Raw genomic sequence first — 26,335 nt, forward strand, 5'->3', positions numbered from 1 at the left:
CCAAAAAGATAAGAAAAGAAACAGGGTGGAGAAGAGGGAGGGAGGAGAGGGAGAGAGAAAGAGATTGAAACACAGAGACAGAAAGCATAGTCATCTGACTACAAAGTAGCTTTTATCCTCCTTTCTGGTTTAAAATCTAGTCACAAGAAGGGAATTCCAAAGATCCCTAACAGCAGCAATCAGAAATATTTATAATTTTAAATAGAAAGATGAATAATCCCATGAGATGGTATTTCTCATATAGTTAAAACTATTTCATATATAAAACCCAAAATATCCATTAACAAAATTTTAAACAAATTTCTATCTTCCTTAATTTCTAGGTCTTTCTGTTTAATTTAATTTCTCTCTCAAAAAGGCTTTCCATCACACTGTAGTATTTAAGAGTACAAAGCAAACAAACAAACAAAAGAAAAACCTGAATCTTTGTATTTAAGAGTACAAAAATAACTGAATCTTTTGCTATGTTCTTCACATAAACTTCAAAATATTCGACTGTTTTGAAATAATTTATGGTATTTAAAGTAAATTATTCAAAATTCTACTTCTAACTCAGTTTCTAACCACTGAATGAGCTAAGACAAATCACAAAAATCCTCAGAGATTTCATTTCCTCACCAGAAAAGTGACAACTTTGTGGTACATAATCTCTAATTTGCTCCCCACTCTAAAAATCTATGATCCTCTGAAACATTAAGTCTTGGTATTATTCACTTGAAAGGAAAATACTTCTATGAAACTTTGCAACATATCAAACTCACTGAAAATAACACTGAATCAGCATATATGCCATGAATTCTTGAACCTCAGTTATTTTTAGGCTAGAATACATAAGCATCAAGATATATGTAAAATATATAAACTGGTTCCTATCATAAAAGTATGACTCTGAAGTTTGGTTCTACTAGGATAAATAAAAAGCAAAAAAACCCAATTTTTTAAAAAGTAGAAACCAAATCTTGAGGACTTTAAGGCATTGAAAAAAAATCCTCAAAGAATGGAAAAGAGGACAGTTGATGATGGTACTGCAGAGACAAAAGACGTTAGTAAATATTTTTTAAATGTGCTCTTTACAGTAAAAATTCTCTTATGCAATCTCCATTTAAGAGATTACATTTAATAAGATAAATGTATCTTAGATTCTCTATTTTCTCTGTAAAACGTTCTAACATTCACATTGACTGCTGGAAGATAAAACACCACTACTAAATATGACCACATACATCAGTTCACACTAGTTGAGTTACATGCTTGCCAAGAATCAGTTGTGCTTATCCCCAAATGTGTTTACGTCATTTGTATTTGTTAATGTAATTATGTAAATGACCTACATATTACATAAACCAAAAAGGAAAAAAGGTTTTTTCCATGGAAACTGAGTTTACTGTTTTGGAAAGACAATACCTTGTAAGTATGATTTATACAACAAAAACAACTCAGAACCCCAGCTGGGGAACTCCAACTCAAACAAAATGCCTTGGTAAATGAGCAGATATTTGTCTGTGCTAGGGTGAAATGAAGTACTTAAAGTACACATGTATGAGTATCTTGGAGATGCTGTTAGTAAAATACAAATCTCATGCCATTGCCATGAGGACAGCTTACCCTAACTAGCTTTTGTCTCCTCAGCTTGGACACCAGTATGAATACATGCAAAGCAGAACTGCCCTAACTGACTCACAGACCTGCAATGGGGCACAGAGCTGACCCAGCCAACTTGTTTGTTATATGTCACTATAATTTTACAGTTGTTGTTTACGTAACTGCCAACTGACACAACAATATAACAGGAAAAAATAAATATTAATAGCATATAAATCTATAGGAGCATATAGCTCCTACAAATAGTGCAAAAAATTAAAAAATAAATAATGGGTAGAGGGCATGAAATCAAAACAACTAATAAACCAATGAAAAGACGTTCCACATCACTAGGCATCAGGGAAGTACAAAGTAAGGCAAAAATGAGGCATTACCTTTTAGATTATTTGACTGACAAGGTAAAAATCACTGACATGAACTAAGATTGGGAGTCAACAAGCACTCTCGGAGGGAAAGTAGATTGGTAGTGCCTTTTATGGAGGACTATCTGGCAGTATTTATTAAAATTAAATACGTCCAGTATATCTGACCCAGAGAATCCATTTGTAGGTAACTATCCAGCCTATGGAAACAATGGAATATGCACACAAAGATATTTTTAAAAGAATGTTCACAGTTGTACAGTTTGTAATAGTGAAAAACTACAAACAGTATAAACGTTAATAGGGCTTCAAGTATTACTTATAGATTTATAATTTTTTGCAGCTCCTAAAAACAATGAGGTAGATTCATATATAGTGACATATAAACAGAACCCTAAGATACATTATTAAATAGAGAAGTACTGCAGAAAATACATAATATGTGATCCTATTGTAAAAAATAAATATAGACATAGGTACATAGATATGTATAGAAAAAATTCCAGAAGGATATATGCCAAAATGTCAAGATAGTTTTGAATGAAAAAAGAAGCAGGAAGAGGGAGTTGGATAAAGGGGGAAAGAACTTTCACTTTTTACTATACACACTTTGATGTTATTTGAATTTTTTGAAAGAACTTAGCAGTGTATTACTTGTACAATTAACAAATTATTTTTAAAAAGGAGACTTGTTAACTTTTAGATCAGAAAAGTCTCTCATCAATTCACCTATTAAATAACAGACTCATCATTTTTACCCTATGTAGATAATGAGCAGTTAAAATTGGGGTAAAAAAGTAAACTACATCTTAAAATTCTGAAAGAAGTTGATGCTGAGAAGAAAGTTAAGAGGGAGAAAAGGAGACCTAATAATCTTTAAGCATCTAAAGTGATTATATGAATAGCTGTTTTCTATTTCAAGTGAGAAAAGGCCTTTAGGGTGAGCCCATTCCCTTTTATTAGAGATTTGGGATATTCGGGGAAAATGTCCTGACTCTTCATGCTGTGAACTACTAGAATTGGTTAGCAAGAGAGGCAGAAGGATTAAATTCTCTGGATTTTTTTTTTTTTTAGTTACAGGTTTTAAGGAAAATTTTATTATTTATTTCTTGATGTGACTCACAGCTTTGCTACTCAGAGTGTGACCCCAGGTCCAGCAGCCCTGGCATCACCGGGGAACCGAGAAATGCAGAAGCTAACACCCCGCCCAGACCTACTGAATCATAATCTGCATTTTTAGTAAGATTCCCCAAATGATCTGCATGCACACTAAAGTTTGAGAACTCCTTTAGAGCCCTTACATCAGATATTTACACTTGTAACAGTCCATATGTCTTGAACATTAACAAGTGCATACTTCGGAATCGGTAAAAAGAAATGTTTCATTTGATAACAAAACCTTTCTTTTTCATCCTTATAGATACTATTTCTGCTTTTCCAAATAAGGAAAAAAGTAATACAATTTTTTAAGGCCTATATTCTTTCAAGGTGAAAGCCACATCAGTCCACATCACCTTCATTCACACAGTTCTTCTAATCATTAAAATGTAATAAAAGACTATGAGAGATGTAAGCTAAAATCCAAAAGAAACAGATAATAACTTCAATAAAGTGATCAAAAACTTTAATGATCTTTAAATTCTCAGGACTCAAGTAATTTCAATTCGGTTGGCCTGCTGTAATAAATCTCCCTACATGTTTCATACCCGTAGAAGTTGCTGGTGATTTTACAAGATGAGGTGAGGAGAGTCTCATCTTTCATAAGAATCCCTGAAAATATCCTATAATGACACCCTGCGAGGAAGGTTTGTCCAAAATATCAGGATTGGGAATTATCCAATTCCAAAAGCATTTTTCAACACTCAAGCAAGAAACAGAAGTCAGGATAGCAACTGTGCTAATATTAGAGCTTGATGTTTTTGTGATAGAAGAAATCAATGTGATGAGCTCAACTGCTCTCCATCATCTAATTCTGAATATCATTATTCTTCTGAAAATGCCCAACGAGCTCAAAACCGTAAGAATTACATACTCCATTTCAGTGAACAAATCTCTTCAGAAGCATTCCAGGGCAGCTTGGATTCAGAGGTCCTGGGCTGCCGCAAGCAACTTATTCTCTAAGGCTTGAGAACCCAAAGCTATGTTCTTCTTTTATTTTAGGATGACAAGAACATGACAAACAGCTAGCACTCAGTCACCATCAAGGCCCCACCAGTACAAAGAGGCTTTGTGATTGACAAGAGAATATAAAAAAGGGAGGAGACCCACTTTTTCCTTTCTCTAGGGAAGACTCCGGCTGAAATTTTAGAAGTTAAAAGCATCTCCCATTTACACTAGTTCACCTTGCAGGTAAACACCTTCCTGGTTCAGTGACTCAGTCACACATTAGAAACAGAATCTGTGCTGAAAATTGATAATGGTGGAAAAATATTGTTTTACTGTGAATTTCAGCTCAGGGCAGCTGTGATACACTTCCTCTTCTAGTAAGCTGTCACTGAACCAGTACAGCATGAAAAGTAGGATTCATACATGGATATTTTATTTGAAGTTTCAAGGATACAGATTGGAATAAATTCAAATATTTCCAATTTTTGCTATCTGTGATTTTTTGAAAAAAATCTAGATTAGATCATGAAAAAGGAAAAATATGATGTATTATATGAATATTAATATTTCCTTCTATGTCCTTCGATTCATTTCAATAAATTTCCATGAAAAGGACAGTGATTTTAAAACACTTTCCCCAAAATAAACAGAAAATACAGCAAAATTCTTCTTCAAAATATAATCAATATCACTATATAATCAAATACAATCTATGAAATACATACTCAAAATATAGTAATCAGGTTGTGAACTGATAATTTATATTTCCAAAGACTGTAAATGTAATTTCCATTCAAACTCAATTGGAATGTATTAGCAGTGGACTTCATAGATATTTAAAGGGCATCCTGATGATCACAGTCTTTAAATGGCAATTGATGACTTTTCAGTTTGATCAGCAGTAATGCATTAGACTGATACTTGAGAATATATTCACTAAAAGCCTAAACTTTTCAGATAAATAAATATATCTCCATTTTTCAATCTTGTTTTTCTCCACCTAATAAGGACATTTGATATTATACCATATCCGCAGATATTTCTGAAATTAGTCTTCGTTGGCAGTCCTATAAAACTTTTTTTAAACTGTACTTTTCAAATATTATTACCAAGTAAAAAACACCCTAACTCATAAGTATCAAAGACAAATTTCCATCTTATTAGGACAATGTTGTAATAACAATCTCATATAAACTTGTGGCATCTACTGTAAGCTTCCTCATTACTTCCCTTCTAATTCTAAAGTGTAGTGTCTCAGACCTAAGAGTATGCATATTTTAAACGGCAGTTCTGACAATTCTGGAAAGAAAGCTGGCAAGCTTTGTGGTGCACTTGTCCGTCATTCTCCATGGGAACACTCCTCCTTCAAATACACTTGAGAAGAAGTTAAGTTTCCTGGGGTTCTCTCTCAAGAAATGCCTATGTGCCCACAAAAACACAGGAGCATCCCTGAGATGTGGCAACCAGAGGAATGTTAAATGGTGATAACACAGAAACACCATGCCGCTGGGCAGTAAAGATCTATTTCCAGATCAGAGTTTTATAACAGCTTAATTGATATAATTCATATACAACTCACTATTTAAAGTGTATCATTCAATGACTTTTAATATATTCACAGGCCTGTGTAGCCAACGTCGTAATTACTTTTTGAACATTTTCATCACCGTTTGAAAAAAAAAACCAATTCGTAGTCATTCCCCATTCCCCAAAAGTCTCCTAGCCACAGGCAACACAAATCTACTTTCTATCTCTATGGATTTGCCTATTCTGGACATTTCATATAAATGGAATCAAACAATATGTGACCTTTACAGCTCAGAGTTAAATAATAAAAACAACTAATTTTATTGAGAGCTTACAATGTGGCAGTCATTTAATACTCACAGTAATCCCATGAGGTGAGTACTGTTATTATCCCCACTTTAAGATGAGAAACCTGAGGCACAGAGAGGCTGAGCACCTAACCCAATATCACAAAGAAGTTAGATGGAGAGGGTTTGAACCAACACAGTCTGGCTCAAGAGTGCATGCCTTTAACCAACTCTGCTACCCTAGAGTGCCCCTTGATTAGCTCCAGGAAAACTCCAACAGTAGAAGATAATGGAAACAGAGTCAGGCGTGAAGAAAACAGTGAATTATAGCATTCCTCATAACTGGTAAAACAAGGAGTTAAACTTAACTGCTTCCAATCTGAGCGTTTTTATTAGCAAAAGTCCAGTCTAAGAGCTTTCTATGTTCAGCAATAAATGTCATTGTTATTCATGAAAATAAAACTGCAACAAGTTTTTGAAAGGCAGCTGACCACTTCTGACATGATTGTGTCCCATTAAGTTCTTACCTTAGTAGTTGCATTTTAAGTGCGTATCATTTCTCCATACAATATTTCCCTTTGCCTTCTACTAAACTCAATAAACATTTATATATGTTAAAACTTTCGGAGCCATTTCTTTATCTAGGCCCAAGTACCTCAAAGGCTCGCAGGCAAAAAGTGAAAACAGACTTGCCACAACTTCCATCCATAGATGGAGAACATTCACCCAACGGGCAGAATAATGTTCTCCCCTCAAAAAAAAACCTCACATTACAGTCATGTGACCTGGTAATAAGCCTTGCATTCTTGGAGGAAGTGATTCACAACATTCATGAACCTATGTTTTCTCACCTTTTCTGTTTGCTTTGAAGAAAGCAACAGTCCTAACATTCTCTTTACCTTCTCTTTTCATAGGACAGATTTTGCATTTTTTAGTAAGCTGACTGGTTTTGGGTGCCAACTACATTAGTACCTTGTTCCACCTGCATATATTTTCTGAGGAATATTGCTTTCACAAGCCCATGTCAACTCATTAAAAACTCACCTTTTAAGAATGACGATGAACTTAGGAAGCGAAAGACATTAGATTTTTCTACTTTCTACCTTTTCTATATATCAGTCCTCTTTCACTTAAACTGTGTGTCCAAGGCTTTCAAACAAAGTTTCAATTTCCTCTTAATCATTTATCATGATCTCTTCCAGATAAGTAGGCTTAACAATCTAACCATGCAGGTAGTCATTTTGGACTGAATCTTAGACCATTTCTCTTTTCTTTCCCATTCTCCAACTTGTCAATCTCTCTTGCTTGTGCAACCTTCTCTTAACCACTTAGTCTCTCTTGTCTAAGTAAGTAAATAAACAAAGAAAAGAAGGAATACAAAAGGAAAACCCTTAATCCTATAACAACTTGCCCTATCTTTCTCCTCTCAAACTTTTAGAGTTTATTATACTCATTCTACTTCCACATCTCACACTTTTTTACATTTTCTTTTATTTATTAAAAAAAATTTCCCCAAGTTTATTAAGAAATAATTGACAAATATAATTGTGTTTTATGGTATACAACATGTCTCATTTATTTCTCAATCTACTATCCCAACTCAACTACAGAAGTTTCTCTAGCAGGTTACCACTGATCACCAGGTTGCTAGAGCAAAGAAACAGCTCTTAACCCTTACCTTACTGCATACGTCTACAGCATTAACACTAAATATAATTTCATTCCTCAAGTTCTCTATTTTAATTAACTTTCTTTCCTAGTTTAAAAACAATCACTACTCGCAACTCTATTTTTTTGCTAAGATAATAATCACCATGCTAGGTGCTCACATGTATGAGTCCAGTAGTTTTTCACATGGCTGGTTGTTACCCATTAGTGGGTCGAAACAGCTTTTTAATTCCTTTTTTTTTTTTTTTAATTTGGCTGCGGTGGGTCTTCGTTGCTGTGCGCGGGCTTTCTCTAGTTGCGGCGAGCGGGGGCTACTCTTCGTTGTGGTGCGCGGGCTTCTCATTGCGGTGGCTTCTCCTGTTGTGGAGCACGGGCTCTAGGCGGGCGGGCTTCAGTAGTTGTGGCACATGGGCTCAGTAGTTGTGGCTTGCGGGTTCTAGAGCGTGGGCTCAGTAGTTGTGGCGCACAGGCTTAGTTGCTCCGCGGCATGTGGGATCTTCCCGGATCAGGGCTCGAACCCGTGTCCCCTGCATTGGCAGGAGGACTCTTAACCACTGCACCACCAGGGAAGCCCAAAATAGCTTTTTAAATAAATGAAATAAATTAGAATAGAAAATATCCAAATGTATTATACGTAGCAAGGTTACATACTATTCTGGGAAATTTATGGGTCTGCATGAATAGTCACAATAGAAAAGGTAGTTCTGGGACTTCCCTGGAGGTCCAGTGGTTAAGACTCCATGCTTCCAATGCAGGTGGCACAGGTTCGATTCCCTGGTCATGGAACTAAGATCCTGCATGTCGCATGGCGTGGTCACAAAAAATAAAGGTAGTTCTTATTTTGGGTGACATCCAAAAAAGTTGGAAAGATGTTGTTTCTTATGTAATTCTCACAATCCTACCTATGAGGTCCATATAGCAATTTACACTTTTTAATAATGAAGAAGCTGAGGTATAGAGAAGTTGTATAATTTGTCCAACATCAAACTGCTAGTGTGACAATCAAGAATAGCCTCTATTTACCTCCTGAACTCCAAATATACAAATGATATCTGTATTTCTCTATGTGAACGTCCTAAAAGCAACTCAATCTCAGTCTTTGCTAAACCTGTATGTAATTTCCACACATTTTCTAATTTGCTCACCTTCTAGTGTTTTGCTTTTCTTCATCCAAGCAGCAATCCTCCTGTCTTAGATAAATCAACTCTTCATCATGTCATTACCATAACCCTCAGTCATGTCCTCACCATTTCTCTCCTGAACAACTGCAGCAGTGTCCTCCCATTACCTGTTATTATGCCCCCTCCAAACGCCTAATTCATTCTCTGCATTGCTGGAAGTAATCTCCTTGAACTAAAAATCTAATTATTTAGGGCACACTCTCCCAAACCTGAAGAAAACTTTTAAACTCCAAATGCCATATATAATTTTCTAGACTGGACTTTTGTGTAGTTTTAGGCAATACCTTAAAAAATAGAACCTAACTGATATTTATAAAGGATTTTTTTAAAATGAGTAAATGGTTGAAAGACCCAGATCAAAAGGTCTTTACTTTTTGTTATTTCAAAGATACTAAGTTCATGTAAACAGATTCAAGGACAATCATAAATGTCTTTCACTCGAGAACTATAGGTTGTCCAGCCAATAAATAGTGTCATTTTCGTAAATTAAAAAACAACAACAACCACACTACATATGTTGAAACTAATGAAATAGTTTATTATTTTTGCCTTCACAGAATAGTACAAATTCATGGAATAGCAGTCATCAATACTGTTTCTAAATATGTATTAAAAAATATATGTATAAAACACAACTACAATAAACTTTAATTTGCACTGGTTTCTAACTAAAAATCCAATGCTTTCCAATGTTTATGGCAGATTAAGGTAGGTCTATTGTGAATCAGTCATATATAGTCTGTAGATTATCTACTATGACAAGTCTGAGCCTTTCAATCTACATGTTTAAACAAACTGTTTGCTGCCTTTGCACAGGCAGGTGGAAAGAATTTCTAGCTAGGCACTCACTAAGATGGGATCAAAGTTGTCGTAATACACTTTATGATACTATTTTAAATTAAAGAAAAATGAAGCTCAATTATTTCATTTTTCTAAAATATTAGTGTTTTTCATACATAGATCACTAATGCTGAAAATAAAACCAATAAAATAATGTTTAAAAGGGTTGCATGTTTCATTGTTTTTTTATGAGCAGGATTAAGTGTAACAGTTTTGTTGTAGTGTCTGTGTTATTGTTGATTCTTTCCTTTGCTTCTCAGTTAAAACAAAAAAGAGCTGGTGGTTCAAAAGAAACTCATTTCTTTTCTCCACATGACTGTTGGGAAGATCCTAAGCAAGCCTGAATCAATAATTATGATGAATCCTTTTACTCAAAAAAAAAAAAAAAAAAAACTTAGGTTGCTTTACCCATAAATACACACTTGGAAGTAAAGAAATGTTTTAAAGAGATGCATTAGACAAAATATTCTATCAACTTTTCAACTATGACTCCTGCTTGGCCTGAACTGATAGTGACAGACATGCCCTAAGGCAAAGCTATAACAATAACATACAAAATAATAAAATGCTTAAACAAAGGAGGCAGAACCATTATGAAGAGTGCCCACTGGGGTTGAACAGAGAGCCTTTTTCTTTCAAAACAGTCTTCAAAATATTGTACCGCAATTTATATCAATAGACAGCTGGATGGCTGGATGGCCAGATGGCCAGCTGGCTAAGAACTGGAATAAAAAACTGAAAAAAACTTTCTCTTCACATATTACCTTTCCTCCACCCAAGCCTCTGAAGTGTTCCCAGGATTCCATTTGAATATAAGCCAGATTTTTGGCATACAGATTAAAAATCAAGACCACCATGTATGAGATAATGTATGTGAAAAGAACTATACCTATAAAATAACTATTAAGAGCTATTAAGAGCTATGCAAAAGTAAGACATTTTCATTACACATTTTAATAACCATGGTTTCAATACTCTGAACATTGTGTTGCTTTTTGAGTAAATTCATACTATAACCATCACATCCTATGTCACTTTTAGAAAATACTTATGGAACTACTTCCTCAAGTTCTTTCTTTAAAAAAATAAAATTGGCACATTTTTCTCTCTATTGAAAGGGGGTTCTCATTTCCCTTTTTCCCATTTATGGGTTAGGATAAAAACACAAGTTGACATTTCTAACATAAAATGTTTCCCTTATCCTCTTCTTAAAGAAGGTTACTATAAATGGAGTCATAGGGACAATATCATTTGATATTTACTGATCTAATTTTATGCAATTAGAATTAAAATAATTGTTAATGTATCCTCAAATATCTACAATATACTTAAAATAAAGTTTGAATTTTAAAAATAAGATATTCTAATGGAATTAGACTTGCTAACTGCTATTGTTCATTCTAAACACTTGCTAGAGTTCAGACAAACATATAACATTGTTTTCTTCTGTTGCAGTACTTTATAAATGGTTTTATTTTACCATTTACCAAACCTCTTTTGTTGAGTTATTCAAACTAACTTCTGCCAAGAACACTAGGAATTTGGTGATAGTGCTTCTTTTTGGAGAAAAACAACCCCTTTCCTCAGAAAATTGAAAATGTTTATCTTGGCACTAAAACCTTGTATTGAGCCTTCTGGAAAGTATTTTAAATTGTTGTTTTTAACCTAGACTCTGTGACTGAAACAGGAAAAGGTTCCGTAGCTCTGCACCAAAATACATATTTATAGGGTTGATTTTCTTTCTACACCAAAAATACTAGTTTGATGGCAGCAGTTTTCAAAGTATAATATCCTAGGACCATGCCTAACATTGGGCATTATCACTATATTCAAGACAATTTGTTTTTTAAACCTCAAAAACTTCTGATGTCTAAGAAATGCTAAATGTTGATCAAATATGCTATAAGTGCTATATTGGGAAGGACTATTTCACTTAACTACCTGGTCTTTTAGGAATTTTCACACACAAAAAAAATTTTATTTGATACTGTGCTTCCCTCCTGTGCATGCCAACAAAAGATATGTTTCTAAGTTTTTATCTTTTTTTTTACATTTCTCCCGCTAGGTATGCTTTATCTTCAGGTTAGACAGCATAAAGGTAAGTCCTTGAACTTTTTGCAATACTGTCCTAATAATGTGTCTGAATACAATTAAGAAATCTTTGGAAATTGATGAAATGAAAGGTCATTGTTCTTAACTCCCCTACCACACCCCTAAATTGCTAGAATATATGAAAGAGACTACAGGAGTTGTAAGGTGTATATGAAAGTATATTAAAAATGGTAGGTCATACAATTTCACAAAGACCCCCAGAGAGCTGCAACAATTTTTCAGTCGCTAATAACTGATATAGAATACTATGCACTTCATCATGAATACGTCCTTCCCACCTTAAAAACTTCATCCATTTTTTTCCTTCTAACAGCCTGTCTGTCCTTTACAAGTAAAATTACAGCACCATCATCATTTTATATTTGCAAATAACATTTTTTATAGTTAAAGGAAGTTCAAATTATATCATTGTGCTTATCAAGTATTTATTAGAATGTTCTGACAGGAAATTAGTTGTTTAAACATTCTGCTATGGTTGAATTCCCTTATTTAGGTTAAACAAAAAAAGATAAAGATATCTACTAAATATATCTTACTAAAATCCATAACTGTCTTTGTCAATCAAGTTCAAATTTTAATTTTAAAAGCCTAGAACTTCCTGCTGTGATTGAATTCTGCTTATATCCAGAAAAATCAAGAAAGAGTCTATTCAAATGAGTGTAATAAGAGTGAAACAAATAGGAATTACTGGTATTACAGAAAATGACGATAATGAAGGAATGGGCTCTTCCTAATCAAAAATCCAACTCCCATACTGTTGTGTTTGTATGATAATGACAGGCACCATTTTTACTGGCATTAAAATTCTGAGCCAGCCTAACACTCCCCCACATTCCTCAGAGTCTCAGTATCAATGAAAAATGCAACTCTGACATAATGGACTAACAATATTTTACAGACAGTGATTAGTATGCTAGGTTACGTTCGTAAAAGACCTAGATTAAGCCCTACCATCACTTTTTTCTCATTTAAATTTAAAATGTTGATTATTTTATAAGGTGAGCAAAGAATATCTAAAATCAGGTCCACAATAAACAGAAATTCACCTTTCAAGATCTGAGGACTATTAATTTACATATTCAGCTTTCCAAGATGAACTTATAAGCATAATGTGAAAAATCACATCTTCCTTCCCTCTCTTTCTCTATTCACTAAGGAGCAGTGACTAATCTCTAACCACTCTAGAAAATAAAACAAAGCAAACAAAAATTCATGTCATTTGTGGGGCATAATAATTTAGAAAACACTTTAGTTACACGGTTGATTTAAAAATTACAAAGGAAGAGTATTTTTTTCTATTAAAATAAATAGGTATAACAGAACATACCTGAAAAAGAACATGTACATGGCAGCTGTGATGCAGAATAAAAGGACCTATAACAAGGAGAAAATACGTTACTTACAAAAGAACACTGACATCATCATTTGTGTGTATTAGAAAGCAAAATACCCACTATTAAATCTTGTACCTGAAACAATTAAAAGATGTACGAAGCTAGTCATACACATATCACATTCTCTACCTTTCAAATAAGTCATATCAAGGCAACAATAAGTCTGTATATTTACACACACATATAATAAATAAAATTATAAACATTATAAAATTGTATGTGTGTGTATATATATATATAAAACACTATATATATATATATATATATATATATATATATATATATATATACACATGTATATAGGCTGAGTAGAGGGTAACAGGGTTCAAAAAGGAATAGCCTATTTAAAAAATTATATCTAAGAACTCCTCAAGAAGCAAGTAACCTAAGAACAGAGATAATGGCTTTTAAATAGTGAAGTCAGCAGAAAAATCATAAAGCTTATTAACTATTATATCAAGATGACCAGACTTTTAAAATATAAAACACAGTCCAGTTGTCAACCAACTGTAATCAATAAGAAAAGCTCCTAAAAATATAATCATCCTGTATGGGATATAGACTCCCTATAAAAAAATTAATTCCTCTAAAAGCAAGCATCATAACACACAATAAATCTGGATTAAAGAAGCTCCCCTAGAACATGTCATACGAAACACAAAGTATATTACTAAGGTGTATATGGAAAGAATCCAAACCCAAGTCCTGGCCAAAAGCTTAGTTATGCCAACAAAGTGGATCTCCATAAAATTGTTTTAAATCAGTAAAACGGAAGTTGTAAACTGTGTTCTTATGTTAACAATAAGAGTGTAAATTAAACACAAGGATTGTCAGTGGCCTCACCTCATAGACAAATGACAAATGAACAATCTTCAACTATTAAAGACTGACCACAAGGAACCATGAAAACAAAAATGGTACAAAATAGTGTTTAGCTATTTCCAACACAATTTCTAGTTGACTTAAGGAAAGTATAATAGTTTTGCTGTTACAAATTGAGCTTGATAGGGTTTGCCCCCTTGGCTTAAGATAAGCATTATAAATACAATCTGAATGACTTAGAAATATATAAACCTACCAACCCCAAAGAGGATGGGCATCACACTTCCTGGCTTCAAACTATATTTCAAAGCTGTAGTAATCAAAACAGTAAGGTATTGGCATATAAACAGAATAGAGAATGATACAGAATAAAAGAGCCCAGAAATAAACACATGCATACACGGTCAATTGATTTATGATAAAGGAGCCATGAATATACAATGGCGATAGAACAGTCTCTTCAAAAAATGGTACTGGGAAAATAGGATGGCCACGTGCAGAAGAATGAAATTGGACCACTATCTTACAGCATACACAAAAATTAACTCAAAATGGATTAAACACTTGAATGTAAGGCCTGAAACCATAAAACTCCTAGAAGAAAACACAGTTGGTAAGCATAGGTCATGGTGATTTTTAAAAATCTGACACCAAAAGCAAAGGGAACAAAAGCAAAAATAAAGTGCGATATCAAATTAAAAAGCTCTACACAGCAAAGGAAACCATCAACAAGATAAAAAGGCAACCCACTGAATGGGAGAAAATAATTACAAATGACATATCGGATAAGGGGCTAATATCCAAAATATATAAAGAACTCATACAACTCAACAGCAAAAGAACAAACATTCTGACTTTAAAATGGGCAGATCTAAATTCTTCTGAAGAAGACATATGATGGCCAACAGGTTCATGAAAAGATGCTCAGCATCAGGGAAATGCAAATTAAAACCACAATGAAATATCACCTCACACTTGTTAGAATGGCTATTATCAAAGAGACTAGAAATAACAAGCGTTGGTGAGGATATGGAGAAAAGGGAACCCTTGTGCACTGTTGGTGGGAATGTAACTTGGTGCAGCCACTATGGAAAACAGTACGGAGGCTCCTCAAAAAAGTAAAAATAGAACTACCATATGATCCAGCAATTCCACTTCTGAGTATTTATCAGAAGAATTCAATGAAAACACTAACTGAAAAAGATACATGAAGCATTATTTACAGTAGCCAAGATATGGAAACAACCTAAGTGTCCATCAATGGATGAATGAAAAAATAAATTGTGGTGCACACACACACACACACAGAGTGTGGGGGGAATATTATTCAGCCATAAAAAAGAGCGAAATCTTGCCATTTGCAACAACATGGATGAACCTCGAGGGTACTAAACTGACTTATTTTATTCAGTCAGAGAAAGACAAACACCATACGATCTCTCTGATATGTGGAATGTGAAGAAGGAGGAAGAAGAGAGAAAGGATAAGGAAGAAAGAAGGAAGAAGGAGAAAAAGAAACCAAACTCACAGATACAGAGAACAGAGTAGTGGTTGCAGGAGGCAGGGGAGTGGTGGATAGGAGAAATAGGGGAGCTGCATTTTTTTTGTTTAAATAAATTGAATTTTTAAAAAAAGGATGGGTATCAATCACTATAAAACAAATATTACTTTTATTAATTTCTTATATAAAATATATAAAATCTTTCTTTATATACAAAGTATATAAAATCTAATAGGGACTTCCCTCGTGGAGCAGTGGTTAAGAATCCACCTGCCAATGCAGGGGACATGGGTTCAATCCCTGGTCCAGGAAGACCCCACGTGCTGCGGAACAGCTAAGCCCATGAGCCACAACTACTGAGCCTGCGCTCTAGAGCCCGTAAGCCACAACTACGGGAGCCCGTGAGCCACAACTACGGAAGCCCGAATGCCACAACTACTGAAGCCCACGTGCCTAGAGCCCATGCTCCCAACAAAAGAAGCCACCGCAATGAGTAGCCCACGCACTGCAATGAAGAGTAGCCCCTGCTCGCCACAACTAGAGAAAACCCACGTGCAGCAACAAAGACCCAACGCAACCATAAATAAATAAATTTATTTATTTTTAAAAATCTAATAAACATGCACACACTCTCCTCCTCTCCTCTCTCCTTCTTTTCCTCTCCCATTCTCTCACGCCTTCAAAAATACCCTATCCATGATGCATAAGGTTCATATCACTATTTTTGAAAATGTTACTTAAAGCATAAGAAATAATTTTCATTTATTGACTAATCAATTATAAAGTCCAAGTGAGTTCGTTTACTGGCTATAATTTGCCAGCCAATGCTCCAGATCACAAAACTCAGTTTTTATTTCCCTCTCCTTGTATCCCCTTTGGGCAATGCCAACCTTCCCAATTTTTCAATGTTTCATACTTTCCCTGCACTAGTCATTATTCCCCTCGCAGATTCCACTCACAAACCTCTCTAGAAGTGTCCCAAAAATCTTTCCCACGCTCTCTACTTTCCCCAAAGAAAACTTCCAAAGTCTCTTTCCCTCAAAATGTTGCTATGCTCAACCTATCTGTGCTCATATTAAACTAACGATTATCTTTACAAATAATACATTTGAAACTGGGAAAGAGCATAATGTTTAAAAACCCAAGTTCTAGAATAAGGCAAATACAGGTTTGAATCTAATTTTATGTGACTTCTGATGCTTTATATAAGTTCCCTAAGCCTTAGATCCCTTATCACTAAAGTGAGTATATCACCTCACTTTGAATTGTTGGGAAGATTAAATGAGATGATGCTGCAAAGTGTCAGGCATTCAGCAGATTGTTTTTATTTTGTTTTGTTATTCATGGAAGTGATCTGGATATAAAAACCTCATCCAGAGATAGAAGCTTGGAAAAAAGTTTGTTTTTAAACAGGTAGACCTTTTGAAATCTCTCAAATTACCAATATTTGGAGTTCACCTCTTTTATAGAGTGGAGATTTAAGATATGAAAATCTGTGCAAGCAGGGGGAAACATGTAAGGGATATTAAAGTACAATTGATCAACTCATTCAAGAAATATTTACTGAACACGTACTATGTGCCAGGCACTATTCTAAAACTTACAACAGTATACAAAATGGACAAAGTCCTTGTCCTCCTGGAACTTATCTTCTAGTGAGGTAAGAGAAGATACTGAAATAGTATGTCAGACAGTGATGAGTTTTGGAGCAAAACAAAGCAGGATAAGGAAATAAAATGCAGGCGAGTAGGGGTGGTTGTTTTATACAAAGTGATCAAGGAAGCACAGACTTGTTAGTAGAGACACTGAGGAGATGAGGGATAAATGAGAGGACCATATCAACAGAACAAATGGAAAATTTTTGAATTTTATTCAGAAAGATGGTCAGTATTATGTCAAAGATGCTAAAGAAAGGATTTCATTTTTAGTAACATACAGTTTTCAAAGTTTTTTAAATTAATTGTGCTTATTTCTTAAACACTGTAACTTCAACAGAGTGCTTTTCCAAATAAATGTAAACCTGCAATTAAATAATGAAGATTTTCTCTGTGTTTCAAATTATAGAATTTTAGAGCTAAAAGGACCTTCAGATAATATATTTTTTCATATTAGGAAACTTAGATCCTTAGAAGGTAAATGATATATCCATGTTCTACCTTGCTAGTTGTATCTTGCATTTCCTCTATTAAACAAATATTGGTCAAATGTTTACTCTGTACCTGCTCCATAAAGAAGATATTTAAATACAATTCTAACCCTTAAGGAACTTACAGAATACTGCTCCACAGTCTAATTCTGTAGCTACTCTTTATATGTGTGTGTGGCTACTTAAAATTTTTATAGCTTTATTGAGGTATAATTAACATATTTAATGCATACAATTTTGTTAGTTTTGACACAGGTATATATCTGTAAAATCATCAACATAATCAAGATAATGAACATATCATTATCAGTAACATGTAGCATTCCCATATTATTATTTTAATACTTGTAGAATCTGTAGTGATGTCACCTCTCTCATTCCCAATACTGGCCATTTGTATCCTATTTTCTTGATTAGTCTGAGTATAGACTTATTAACTGTATTGATTTTATCAAAGAATGAGCTTTTGTTTAATTGATTTTCTCTATTTTTCTGTTTTCTACCTCATTGATTTCAATTTAATCTTTACTAATTCCTTTTTTCTGTTTGCTTTGGGTTTTTTTTCCCTAGTTTCTTTATTATTATTATTTTTTTGCGGTACGCGGGCCTCTCACTGTTGTGGCCTCTCCTGTTGCGGAGCACAGGCTCCGGACGCGCAGGATCCGGACGCGCAGGATCAGCGGCCCAGATGGCTCACAGGCCCAGCCGCTCCGTGGCATGTGGGATCTTCCCGGACCGGGGCACGAACCCATGTCCCCTGCATCAGCAGGCGGATTCTCAACCACTGCGCCACCAGGGAAGCCCTTTTTTCCTAGTTTCTTAAAGGTAGGAATTTAGGCCATTGGTTTCAGATTTTTTTCTTTTTCGATATAGATGTACAATGTTATAAATTTCCCCCTAGATCTGCTGTGTGTCCTAATTTTAATAAGTTGGGAATTCATTTTTGTTCCATTCAAAATACTAATTTTTGATTTTGCTCCCTTCTATGATCCATGACTTAATTAGAAGTGTGTTATCTGGCTTCCAAATACTTGGGGATTTTCAGCTATCTTTCTGCTGTTACTGACTTATTTATATTCTATTATGGTCAGAAAATACTTTATATGTATGACTTGATTATTTCCAGATTTATCAAAACTTACTTTATGTCCCAGAATATGTTCCATATGTTTGGTAAATAGCCCATGTACATTTTTTTTAAATGCGAATTCAACTGTTGCTGGGCAGAGGGTCAAGCTGCTTGACAGTGTTGTTCCAATCTTCTAAATCTTTATTGATTTGTCTACTTGTTCAATCAATTATTGAGAGAAGCTATCAAAATATCCTGCTGTATTTATGGAGGTATCTCTACAATCTCTCCTCACAGTTCTATCAGTTTTTCCTTGGCGTATTTTGAAGCTCTGCTACTAGGGACATAAACATTTAGAATTACATCTTCCTTACCATGATGAAATTACCTTCTTTATCTCTGATGATAGTCTTTAATCTGAAATCTATTTTATCTGACAGTAACTTCTGATTACTGTTAGTTTTCCATTCTTTTACTTTTAACTGATTTGGTGTTTATATTTGAAGTTCACTGCCTGTAGGCATCATATTGCTGTTCCTTGCTTTTGTATCATGTCTGAAAATCTCCACCTCTTCATTTGGCATATTTAGATTGTTTACATTTAATGTGATTATTGTTAAGTTCAGAATTAAATCTATCATCTTGCTATTTATTTTTCTATAGTTTCTTGGGTTTTTTTTTTTCTTCCTTTCCGCCTTTTTTGAATCAACTCAGTTTTTTTTAATGATTTCATCTTCTCTCCATTGTTGGCTTCTTTGTTTAAAGGGTTTATAGTAAACATCTTTAAATTGATACAGTCTCCACTCAAGTGATGTTATACCACTAAACATACAATATGGACTGTTACAATAGTATACTTCCATTTCTCCCCCACCCTGACTTCTGTGCTATTGCTGTCACCTAGTGTACTTTTATCTATATTATGAAACCACTATATTTTAAACATTTTTTCTTAAAAATGTATGTCTAAAAAAGTTTTGACCTTTGTTTTGAAAGCTATTTTTGCTGGGTATCAATTTCTAGGTTGATGGATCATTTTATTTCAGTGTTTGGCTCAATGAGTACCACTTCAAATGTCTTCTCACAATTTGATTATGAGGTGCCTTGGAGTACTCGTCTTCATGTTTCTTTTAAAAGGGTTTCATTAAGTTTCTTGGATCTGTGGGTTTATAATTTCCATCAAATTTGAAATTTTTTCAACCATAATTACATCAAATATATTTTCTTCTCTCTTCCCTTCCCCTTCGGGAACTCCAATTAATATATAGTAGGTCACCTGAAGTTGTCCCACAACTCACTAACGCTCTCTTTATTTTGTAAAAATATATTCTCTTTATCCTGTGTGCTTCATTTTGGATCACTTCTATTATTAGGTGTTCAAGTTCACTAATATTTTCTTCTGTAATGTATATGTCATTAGTGCCACCCAGTACATTTTCCATCTTACACACTGTAATTATCGTCGTTAGAAGTTTGATTTGGATTTTTCCCCCCGTTTTCCATGTCTCTAACTCTTCTGAAACTATGGAATTCACTTGTAACAACGCTTTTTTAATGTCTTGCCTGCTAATTCTAACAGCTTTGTCAGTTTTGATTTGGTTTTAACTGACTGATTATCTCCTCATTATGGGTCAAATTTTCTTGTTTCTTATTGCATGCCTGGTAATTTTTATTGGATAGCAGACATTCTGAATTTTACCTTGGTGGAAGCTGGATATTTTTGTATGCCCATAAATCTTGAGTTTTGTTCTGGGTCACAGTTATTTAGAACCAGTCTGATCCTTTAAGGACTTGCTTTTAAGATATTTTAGGAGGGAGTGAAGTAGTGCTCAACTTAGGGCTAATTATTCCCCACTGCTGAGATAAGACCCTTATGTGTACTCTCCCCAATGCCACATGAATCTTGAGATTTTCCAGTCTGGCTGATAGGAACAGACACTATTCCTGCTGCTGTTTGAGTGCCAGCACTCAATTAAGCACCTCTAATCCTTTCAGGTCATTCTTTCTTTGACCTGGGGTATCTTCCTCATGTGCATGCCCTAATCAGTAAACAGCTGAATGCTTTCCTCTCTAGTCTTCAGTGGACTCCATCTAGCATGGCTCCCCTCTCACTCTCCACTCTGTTTCTTCAACTCAGAAAGTCCCCTAGACTTTGCACGAATGTCTCCTCTTTGATCCAAGCCTGGAAATTTTCTCAAGGCAGTAAGCTAGCATAATCATAGACTCATTTCATTTGTTTCCCATTCTCAGGGATCTCTGCCCTTCAGTGCCTAATTCCAGGATTGTAAAACCATTGTTTCATATGTTTTGCCCACATTTTGGCTGTTTCAGATGGAAAGGTAAGGATTACCTTTATTATGTCATGGCCAGAAGCAGAATGTGATTATTTAAATTTAAATTAATTTTAAAAAATAATATTAAATTCATTTCCTCATCCACACTAGCCATATTTCATGTAATCAACAGCCATATGTGGTAGTGGATACAATAATGGACAAGCAGATATAGAACATCTCCATAATTGCAAAAGGTTCTATTAGACCTGTCTGGCCAGTAAATGACATTTTCACTGTGCATTGTGGTAATGTTATTACACTTGTATTCTAACCTTAGCTGTAAAGTATACATCTGAACACATCTATTTTTATACTTTACATTTTTATGTCTAAAGCAGCACATAAAATAATCATACCACAGTTTACTCATTTGTGGAAACAATATAATGTTATCTATTTCTATTACATATATTGAAAGCATCAAATGAGATAACATACATAAAGCCTAATAGAGTGACTAGTACAACACAGATGCTCAAGAAATGGTAACTACCGACAAAAAATAATTTCTCTGTAATTCCCTCCCATTTCACAACCATTGCACAATACACTTAAACAGGATAAGTAATTTTGAAATTGCTATTTTCATTTTGATTTTTAATTTTTTTTAATTCAAAAAGTAATGAAGGACATGCTACAACATGAATGAACTTCAGAAGCACTAAGTGAAGGAAGTTACAAAAGACCACATGTTGTATGATACCATTTATCTGAAATTCTAGAATAGACAAATCTCCTTACAGAAAGTAGAGTGATGGATGTCTAGAGCTAGAGGAGTGAGGGGTAACAGGGAGTTTGCTCATGGTATAAGGTTTCTTCAGGGGGCAATGAAAATGTTCCAAAATTAGACTGTATGGATATGTGCACAATTTTGTAAATATACTAAAAACCCATGGAATTGACATTTTGAACAGGTAAATTTTAGAGCATGTAAATTACTTCTCAGAAACACTTAAAACTGGCTTTTTACAAATTAATACATGTACATGATAGAAACAAAAATTCAAAGTGAATGATAAAAATACAATGAAAGGAAAGTTCCCTTCTATCCATATCTCTGGTATTCTGTCTGTATAGAATTCTGTACGTGTGTGCGTACATTTGTACAAAGATACATGCCAAATAAAGACATTGTTTTATACTTTTAAATTTTACACACACACACACACACACACGTTTATTTAAACAGTCTATGAATAGAGTGGATGCTACATATATTGAATACCAAAGTATACTTTGTAAACTTGCATACCTATATCTCTAGAGGTAAATTCTTAAAACTGAATTCTCTGTATCAAGGGATAGGTGCATTTTTAATTTTCATACACTCCCATCAATAGTATATCAAAGTAGCCATATCCTTACATGAGCTGTTTCCCTATATCCACAAAAACTGTGTTTTATCAAACTGTTTTATCCTTGCCAATGTGGTGGATGAAAGAAATGATATATTATAGCTGCATTCTTCTTATGAGTGAAATTAAGCCCCGCAGGTTTATAAACCTTTTTGTTTGTTTTTTGGTCAGTTGGTTTAACCACTTTTTTATATCCTTTGTCTATTTTTGGATTGTGAATCTTTTAGAAACCATTTTTATTTTTTGAAACTGACTACACTTATGTGAAAACATAGAATTAATTTCATTATTATCTATTTGCACCAAGAATATGGGTGGTTAAATAAAAGTAATCATGTAATGGAAATCTCATAATGTACTAAACCAAAAGAACATTTTAAGTCGAGTGTACAGAAAGTATAACAAATAATGAGAAAGTAAAGTTCATTCAGCTGAAAAATACTGTTTTCTCTGGAATGACTTTTCAGGAAGTGATAGATTTACAATACATGGATTCCTGTTAGAGAGCTTACAAAACTTTCAGGGAAAAACTGTACTATGGTTGTCATCACTATGTCATGCAGAATTATATGAAAACTATCCCTGTCAACGCTCTAACAAAGAAACAATATCACCATATATGAATACTTTAAAAACCTAAAAATAACCAGAAATATAAAAAATGTGACTATGACCTGGTAAAGAAGGCTGTTTTTACCATCTAAGCCTCAAAATGGTTAAAACACATATCCTGAAGTCATTTTAAAGTCTACTAGAGACCTAAACAGATGGTGCATTTAACTACTTCCTACAACAGAAATCTTCTGCTTTTCTTTAACATACTCAATTAAATGTTCTTTAACCCTGCTCAGTGCCTTTGACCACTCCTGCTTGAACGTGTCCAAAGACAATGATGCTCTTTGCTGCCTGGCCTTCATTACTCATCAAGTCTGTTTCCTCCCCATATTCACTGAGCCCCCTTCCTTCCATTATGCAAATAAATACTAAAATCTTGTCTCTGCTTTCTGGAAAAGAAGCAATAGATTTCTCCTTGCTCCATGTGTACTTCATTCATATTTTAGCCAACTATCCATCCACCCGTTCATAAAAAGTTATCTGGTATCTATGTGTTACTAACACTTTGTACCTGAGCAAAGTCAAAAGGCAAGAGATACAGAGGTAAATAAGCTCCAGACTATCAAGAGACCACATGATCTTCAAGCAAAACAGAACAAACAAGGAACCACAAGCTCTTACCTTTGTTTATAAATTTTTTTCAGTACTTGCTATATTGCCAGTGTGCTAGGGTAACAAAACTAGATAATATTGATTCTTGTTGCCCTTATGAGGTCTAGCAGAAATGCAGGCATATTAACAAATCATCCCAATACAACATGCTAGGACAGAATATTTACACCTCACCCTACAAGAGGTAGTCACCAAAACATCTAATTATATTATTATTTTAATTACTCAGTATATATTTAGACAAAGCTTTTTTGGTTGTCTGTATACCTTTATGTCACCACCAGAAGTTACTTAGAACACAAAGTTCCCAAGAGCAATCTCTATTTCATCTAATTCCATACGTGGACAGATTCTTGATATACTATATAAGGCTTTTGATAATAATGTTAATTTCTATTTATAGCAACCATCTTTCAAAAAACTAAATTGTACTCCCATTCGTATACTTTGTAAAGGCTGAACTTTAGACTCTATAAGCATTTTTTACTTTTCTGAAAACACAGACCATTACGTGGCCTCTTGGGGAAGTCATTCTCACTGGACCAATAAGTGTTATCACAACTTGCAATGTATATATTTTGCTTTGAACACACAACAGATCATTATCATAATATTAATTTGCTTTTTAAAATGCATCATTTTTTTTTTTTTATTTTTATTTTACAAATTTAATCAGTTATACATATACATATGTTCCCATATCCCCTCCCTTTTGCGTCTCCCTCCCACCCTCCCTATCCCACCCCTCCAGGCGGTCACAAAGAACCGGGCTGATCTCCCTGTGCTATGCGGCTGCTTCCCACTAGCTATCTACCTTACATAAAATGCATCATTTTGAGCAGTGGGATTCTTAAGTTAAATAACTATGCATTGTTTTATAATTTTTAAATATCCTTATACAATTCTAATCTCACATAATATACAGTACATCTTTATAATCTGTCCCTTTGTTTTGGATTAGCAGTTTTGCTTACTGAGTGTTTTTTTTTTTTTAAGTTTCCCTTCCTTGACAAAACAAATATGGGAAAAGTACAAAACACCTTATGGGGAATTTAGGGTCACAAACACCAGGCTATTAGTAAGGAAGAAGTCTGAGGTCTCCAGATTAAGACTATAAACTTGATCAAGTCACTTCCATTCTTTGAGCCTTAAGCTTTTTATCTTTAAGAAAAGTTAGATTAATCTCTAGGATCCTTCAGAACTCTAAAATTCTGTGATTCCATGAGTCAAATTTTTTCAGTGTACAACAAAATTATTTCAAAGCAAACTGTCACTAATATATAATGAGACAAATCTCAAGAGTATATGTATATACTCTCATATGTATAAGCAAATGAGAGCATTTTCTCTGACTGAATTGAATGTGGGGAATTATATTAAATACGCCAACAACTTGGTCCTAGTCTCTTCCTTGCACTGCTCACCGTTCTTGATTTATACCTTCAAGGTCAGCAAACAAAATCTGGCAACATATTAACCTTGAAATATTCCAGTTGTAGAAACAGCTATGTTAGATAGTGGCTGGGAAGTACAGCTTATATGATGTTCTGTCCTTTTATGGTAAGTAGGTAAGCTGTATTTTGTCTTCCATAAAAGTGAAAGGATTTAAAGTATATAACTATAGAAAATTTCAGTATGTAGTAACTAATATAACCTGCAAATTACATTCCTTATTACAACACAATTCTAATTCCGCTGGCAAATTAAAAAAAAAAAAAAAAAATCACAGCCTTAAATTACAACTCACTATTTAAAGGACTACAGACAAGGGTTTACACATGAAAAGAAATCAGTCTTTATTAAAAATTTAAAAGAAAATTTAATGGTCAAGTGAAAATCACCATGTGAATTCATTCATGGAACAAAATACTCATTGAAGTATATTCTCTGAACTGGAACTATAAAAACCAACTAGAGATTATCACCAAACACACACAGCACTTTATTTACACCCCTGTTATTATCATGTAAAGGAAATGCAGTTATTGGAAGTAAAGGTTGTCCAATGACTTATATTTAAAAGTTATCGAGATATTCAGCTGCTTCTTTTCTTTCCCATACCCATCTCTCTATTTTATGGTCGATTAGTTGGTCATTAAAAGTCAGTAAAAATGCAAATCAAAACAAACAAGAAAGGAAATAAATATGTAAAGGAAGAGCAAGGAGCCAAAAAGAAACCAGAAACCATAGGAGAGTTTAAAGTCAAAGGTAAATCAGGGGCCTCCCTGGTGGCGCAAGTGGTTGAGAGTCCGCCTGCCGATGCAGGGGATACGGGTTCGTGCCCCGGTCTGGGAGGATCCCATATGCCGCGGAGTGGCTGGGCCCGTGAGCCATGGCCGCTGAGCCTGCGCGTCCGGAGCCTGTGCTCCGCAACGGGGGAGGCCACAACAGTGAGAGGCCCGCATACCGCAAAAAAAAAAAAAAAAAAAAAAGGTAAATCAAAAAAATTAAAAGGGCCAGAGAACATAAAGAGGAAAGTAGAGGATTAAACTAGATAATGAACTACTATTGACTAACACTGCCAGGCACTGTAAGTTACTCACTTAAAATCACAAAATATTTAAGTGGCTGAACTAAGACTCAGAGCTAGGACTACCTGATTTCAAATTCAAGGCTTTCAGTTATATCCCTCTGCCTCTAGAAAATTTTTACTAATGTTGATTTAGTAGCTACTGTGTTTCCAAGGTAGGGATAATCCCCATAATGCTTCCTATACATATACATATATATGTATTTTTTTTTTTTTTTCCTTTTGCGGTATGCGGGCCTCTCACTGTTGTGGCCTCCCCCGTCGCGGAGC

General features: G+C 34.4%; 1 protein-coding gene across 1 annotated transcript in view; it reads right to left on the minus strand.

The window, feature by feature from the left end:
• The window catches only part of TMEM135 (transmembrane protein 135), a 242,397-nt gene that overhangs the window by 61,380 nt on the left and 154,682 nt on the right, over positions 1-26,335 (minus strand). The window contains exon 6 of the mRNA XM_060104976.1: positions 13,013-13,059. Coding sequence (XP_059960959.1) covers positions 13,013-13,059 — 47 coding nt within the window. The remainder of the gene's footprint in view (positions 1-13,012; positions 13,060-26,335) is intronic.

The sequence above is a fragment of the Mesoplodon densirostris genome, chromosome 7 (genome assembly GCF_025265405.1).
Source record: "Mesoplodon densirostris isolate mMesDen1 chromosome 7, mMesDen1 primary haplotype, whole genome shotgun sequence".
NCBI classification, from domain to species: Eukaryota; Metazoa; Chordata; class Mammalia; order Artiodactyla; family Ziphiidae; genus Mesoplodon; species Mesoplodon densirostris.